Raw genomic sequence first — 6,166 nt, 5'->3', positions numbered from 1 at the left:
CTTCCTCAATTTCCTCGTTGTTAACCAAAAGTCCTTCGGCTAAGTCAGGTATGACTGCATTCGACATTGATTTGGTCTTGTTAGCATTTATGGAGAGTCCGACAGCATTTGCCATACGACCGAGTTCATTAATGTTGTGTTGCATATCTTCTGGGTCGTGGGTAATAAGCGCAACATCGTCAGCAAAATCACCATCATTGAGTTCTCTCAGTGGATTTAATTGTATACCGCCACTAAAACTGCATCCACGGAGAACAAAATCTATCACTATGGCAAACAGTAATGGTGATAGAATGCAGCGCTGCCTTACACCTGACTGAACAGAAAACCACTCCGTTAGGCCACCTTCTGTCTATACTGCGCACATGATATCATGATATAGCGCTTTAATTGTATTTAAAATTTTGGTCGGATTTCCATAATGCACTAAAATCTTTTATATGGTTCCGCGATGTAACGAGTCGAAAGCTTTGAGAATATCCTTAAATATTATAAGTTGCTGAACTTGCCATTCATTGGATTCATCCAGCTGGACTCTCAGGCTAATTCTAAGGTAAAAACATGATCTACTCTAGCGGAATCCGTGCTGCTCATCTCTCAGAACTTTCTCCACTTTAATTTGAATCCTGTTAAGAATTATTTTGCACAGAACTTTGCTGCCAACAGACTGTAAAGCAATACCTCTCCATTTATCACACTTAGTCTTTTGTCCCTTTTTGAAGAATTTTACAATTACTGCCTTCGACCATTCACTAGGGATTTTTTCTTCATCCCAAACACGGGAAAGAAGTTCAAATATGGGTTCGGCTAGGGCGCTTCTACCGTACTTCAGTAATTCTGATGATATGCCATCATTGCCTGCAGCCTTTCCGTTTTTCAAAGTCTTTAGGGCCTCCTTGACTTCAATAAGTATGAGAGGTCCAGGACATATTCCAAGATCGAACAGTGGTTCTTCAGGGATATTTAAAGTAGTTGTGGGAGGCATCTGATTTAGTACCTCGCTAAAATGCTCTTTCCAGCGTCGGACTATGTCATCAGTCTGGGTTAATAAAATGCCATCTTTGCTTTCAACTTGGGTTGACGATGCCTTTGAAATACCCGCCAACTGCTTCGTTATGGCATACACAGTACGGCTATCTCCCCGTCTAGCGGCTGACTCAGCCTGTTCGGCCATAGTTTCGAGATAAATCCTCTTATCATCCCTGGTTGCTGCTTTGACTTGCTTATGGAGACGCTTGTACTGCGCTTTCAGGTTATCTACATATTCTCTAGAACAAGTCGTGCTATGGTCATACTTATCAACGAGGATTTTGAGTTGTGATCTTTGATCAATAATATCCCAACTACTTTCAGATATCCACTGCTCTGTCTTATTCCTGTTGTAGCCCACAACTTCTTGTGCAACCTTTTTCACGGTTTCTGCAATTTTTTACTACTGACTATCAAGCAACACTTCGTCCCTTAGAAGGGAAAACTTGTTTGACAAAGCTGTAGTATACTTTTGCAATACGTTCGGGTCCTGCAATTTCCTCAAATTAAAGGTTTTCACTGGCCGCTGGGGCTTTGTCACAGTTTTTAGTTTCAGCTTGAACTTGACAACAGCAAGTTGGTGATCGGAATAACAGTCGGCACCTCGGAAGGTTATAATATCCTCTAAACATCGTCGCCTGTGCCTCTCAATTAGGATATGGTCTATTTTATTTCGTGTTACACCATCAGGCGAGTTCCAAGTATACTTGTGAATCTGTTTATGTGGAAACCATGTGGCGCCGACGATAAGTTCATGAGTAGCGCAAAAATCGATTAGTCGCACACCATTGTCATTAATTTCCCACAGTCCATGTTTACCGAGGATAGTTGGGGCATAAGAAGCATCACCTCCAATTTTAGCATTAAAGTCCCCACACACAGTCACAATATCATGATGACGTATTTTTGCAACAACATTCAATAACGCGCGATAAAAGTCATCTTTGGTTTGATCACAGGCATCATTCGTTGGGGTGTACACTACAATAACTGTCAATTTGGCCTGTAAAGTGGCAAAACGGGCACGAAGAATCCACTCACTAATTGGTTCCCAGTCCACTAGGCATTTTTTGGCCCGATTACTTAGTGCCATTGCGACACCTGCTTCTTTTCTAGTCTCAAGCCCGGAATACAAGATGTGGTAAATCTCAGATTTCAAAGTCCCAAAACCAGTCCCAAAACCACTTCGGTTCATCTCGAAAAAAAAATCCGTAAACATTTTCCTTTGTGAAATTTCTTATGATTAATCAGAATCATAATTGTAAGTATGTGTAGCTTGTAAAGGCTTTTAAACAAAAATACTTTTATATTTTATGCTGGCTAGCAATGTTTTATTACTTTCTTGGATTTTATCATAACCTTTCAGCACTAAAAACGAAAAAATGTGGTGTTTTCAAGATATTTGAAGTGCCTTAAAGTGAGAATTAAACCATAAAAGTCATAAGCACACTTTGCAAAAAACATTATCAGTCATGCCCTTTTTTTAAAGCAGAAACGATCAAACTTATTCTTTTCATGTGGTGTTAATAAATAAATAACAATTTTGGACGAAGAAAAAAAGCTTACTTCGAATAGACTTAATTTTTAGCTGTTTAATTCAAGTTTCTGATTATATTTAAATCATTAAATAAAACTTTTAGAATATTTCAGTTTGTATTCTTTTTTTAAGAGCAGCTCATGACTCTGCAATGCCGCTGTGCGCATTTTTTGGTGTACAGTACATGGTTGTCCATGGAGTTTTTAAAGAATAGCTGCTCATGTCAACCATACCTGTCAGGAGGAATTCTCGTTGGAATATGTGCCTTAAGCTCCCACAAGTAGTTTTTTACTGTTTACATGTTTTTTGAGTTTTATGCTTTCACGCTAGTTCATTCTGTATAGATATATTAAATGATTTTTTTTTTCGTCTTCATTATATTTGATGTTAACTGGCCAATTGGAAAGAGGGTTAAAAGTTGTTGATAAAAACTAGTTTCCGAGTCTTCAAGATGAACATATTATGGACATATGAAAGAAGGAATGGGAGTGCCAGCGCGGGGGAAGTTTACAACGTTGCCAGATAATAGTTTCATGGTTATGTTATGTTTGTTGATTATGAGTGTTATGCTGATGTTGTTTCATGGTTATGTTATGTTTTTTGGTTTGATGTTATGTTGTGTTATGTTACTGGTTATGTTTTGTTGAGGGTTATATGGTTTGATGTTATATTGATGTTATGTTATGTTGCTGGTTATGTTGTTATATTATGTTATGTTGAAGTTGTTTTATGGTCATGTTTTGTTTATGGTTATGTCATTTGATGTTTCTTAGGTGTTTCTATGCCTATTGAATACAGGGAGAAGTTTACATCATTGTCAGATAAGAGTTTCATGGTTATGTTATGTTATGTTAATGCTGTTTCTTAGTTATGTTGTTGTTTCATGGTTATGTTTTGTTGATGGTTATGTGGTTTGATGTTTCATAGATGTTTCAATGCCTATCGAATCTGAACAGAAGTTTATATCCTTGCCAGATAAGAGCGTCTAATGGGACAGGATCATTGGAACCTGTTTTGTTGTTTGATGGTTATGTTATTATGTTGATGGTTATGTGGTTTAATGTTATGTTATGTTATTTTATGTTATGTTGATGCTGTTTCATGGTTATGTTTTGTTGATGGTTATGTGGTTTGATGTTATATTATGTTGCTATGTTATGTTGTTATAATATTTTGATGGTTATGTTGTTTCTAGGCTATGTTATGTTTGTTGGTTATTTTGATATTGTTTCATAGTTATGTTTTGTTGATGGTTATGCGGTTTGTTAGTTTTGTTGTTTGATGGTTATGTTGTTATGTTGACGGTTATATGGTATGATTTTATCTTATATTGATGTTATGTTATGTTGCTATGTTATATTGATGGTTATATTATGTTATGTTGATGTTGTTTCTTGGTTCTGTTGGTTATGTTGATTGATGTTTCTATGCCTATTGAATACAGACGAGAGTTTATAATTGCCAGATAAGAGTTTCTAACGGGACAGGATACTGGTCGTTATAATACACAAGTCCCATTTGAAAAGTGTTGTAAGGTCCCCTACCCCAACCCCCAAGGCCCCCTCCCCCCCCCCATTTTTATAATACTTTTTTTGTGCGCTTGAGACACAGAAGGGCCCTCTGCCCCCCCCCCAACTTTTTTGGGACCCTCCCCCCATTTGTTTTTACTTTTTTTGCGCACTTGAGACACAGAAGGCACCCCCTCCCAACTTTTTGCCCCCCCCCCCATTTTTTAATACTTTTTTTGGCGAGCTTGAGACACAGAAGGGCCCTCACCCCACCCCAGATTTTTTGTCCCCCCCCCCCCCATTTTTAAATACTTCTTTTTTTGCGAGCTTGAGACACAAAAGGGCCCCCTCCCCCTCCACCCAACTTTTTGCCGCCCCCCCCCCCCATTTTTAAAATAATTTTTTTGGACTGAATTTTTTTGGACTTGGAAGCTTGAGACACAAAAGGCCCCCCCACCCAAACTTTTTTGCCCCCTCCACATTTTTTAAATATTTTTTTTGCGATCTTGAGAAACAGAAGGCCCCCCCTCCCCCCCCTTTTTTGGGCCCCTCTCCCATTAGTGTTTGTCATGGTTTACCTTGTCACTGTTACATTCTGAAGATGTTTCAAAGTTCATTTTGGATTTTTTTTTTTTTTGCTCAAATGTAAGAGTTGGAATAATTCAGTAATGTTTAGTCAAGATTTACCTTGTCACTGTTACATTCTGAAGATGTTTCAAAGTCCATTTTGGATATTTTTCATTGAAATGTAAGAGTTGGAATATTTCAATAGTGTTTTGTCGTGGTTTACCTTGTCACTGTTACATTCTCCTGATGTTTCAAAGTCCATTTTGATGTTTCAAAGTTCATTTTGAATTTCTTTCGTTGAAATGTAAGAGTTGTAATATTTCAGCAGTGTTTTGTCGTGGTTTAAATTGTCACTGTTACATTCTGAAAATGTTTCAAAGTTCACTTTGGATTTTTTTCGTTAAAATGTAAGAGTTGGAATATATCAGCAGCGTTTTGTCGTGGTTTACATTGCCATTGTTACATTCTGAAGATGTTTCAAAGTTCATTTTGGAATTTTTTCGTGGAAATGTAAGAGTTGAAATATTTCAGTAGTATTTTGTCGTGGTTTACCTTGTCACTGTTATATTCTGAAAATGTTTCTAAGTTCACTTTGGATTTTTTTCGTTAAAATGTAAGGGTTGGAATATATCAGCAGTGTTTTGTCGTGGTTTACATTGCCACTGTTACATTCTGAAGATGTTTCAAAGTTCATTTTGGAATTTTTTCGTGGAAATGTAAGAGTTGGAATATTTCAGTAGTGTTTTGTCGTGGTTTACATTGTCACTGTTACATTCTGAAGATGTTTCAAAGTTCATTTTGGATTTTTTGTCGTGGAATTGTAAGAGTTGGAATATTTCAGTAATGTTTGTCGTGGTTTAACTTGTCACTATTAAATTCTGAAGATGTTTCAAAGTTCATTTTGGATTCTTTTCGTTGAAATATAAGAGTCGGAATATTTCAGTAGTGTTGTCTCGTGGTTTACCATGTCACTGTTACATTCTGAAGATGTTTAAAAGTTCATTTTAGATTTTTTCGTTGAAATGTAAGAGTTAGAATATTTCAGTAGTGTTTTGTCGTGGTTTACATTGCCATTGTTACATTCTCAAGATGTTTCAAAGGTCATTTTGGATTTTTTGTTGTTGAAATGTAAGAGTTTTAATATTTCAATAGTGTTTTGTCGTGGTTTACCTTGCCTCTGTTACATTCTTAAGATTTTTCAAAGTTCATTTCGTATGTTTTTTATTTAAATGTAAGAGTTTGGATATTTCAATAGTGTTTGTCGTGGTTTACCTTGCCCCTGTTACATTCTCTTGATGTTTCAAAGTTCATTTTGGATTTTTTTTTTCGTTGAAATGTAAGAATTGGAATATTTCAATTGTGTTTTGTCGTGGTTTACCTTGTCACTGTTATATTCTCATGATGTTTAAAATTTCATTTTGGATGTTTTCCATTGAAATGTAAGAATTGGAACATTTCAGTAGTGTTTTGTCGTGGTTTACCTTGTCACTGTTACATTCTCTTGATGTTTCAAAGTTCATTTTGG

At 36.5% G+C, this 6,166-nt stretch overlaps 1 protein-coding gene across 1 annotated transcript; it reads right to left on the bottom strand.

The window, feature by feature from the left end:
- Positions 1 to 1,432: 1,432 nt before the first annotated feature.
- Positions 1,433 to 2,224, bottom strand: LOC148946557 (protein CFDP2-like). Its single transcript, XM_089097150.1, has one exon. The coding sequence runs from the start codon at positions 2,222 to 2,224 to the stop codon at positions 1,433 to 1,435; it is 792 nt and encodes a 263-aa protein (XP_088953276.1).
- Positions 2,225 to 6,166: the final 3,942 nt, after the last annotated feature.

The sequence above is a fragment of the Artemia sp. Qi Xiang Cuo genome, chromosome 11 (genome assembly GCF_049724085.1).
Source record: "Artemia sp. Qi Xiang Cuo chromosome 11, ASM4972408v1, whole genome shotgun sequence".
Lineage (NCBI taxonomy): Eukaryota > Metazoa > Arthropoda > Branchiopoda > Anostraca > Artemiidae > Artemia > Artemia sp. Qi Xiang Cuo.
Note: the sequence above shows the minus strand (reverse complement) of the source record. Positions and strands in the feature narration are given on the sequence as shown.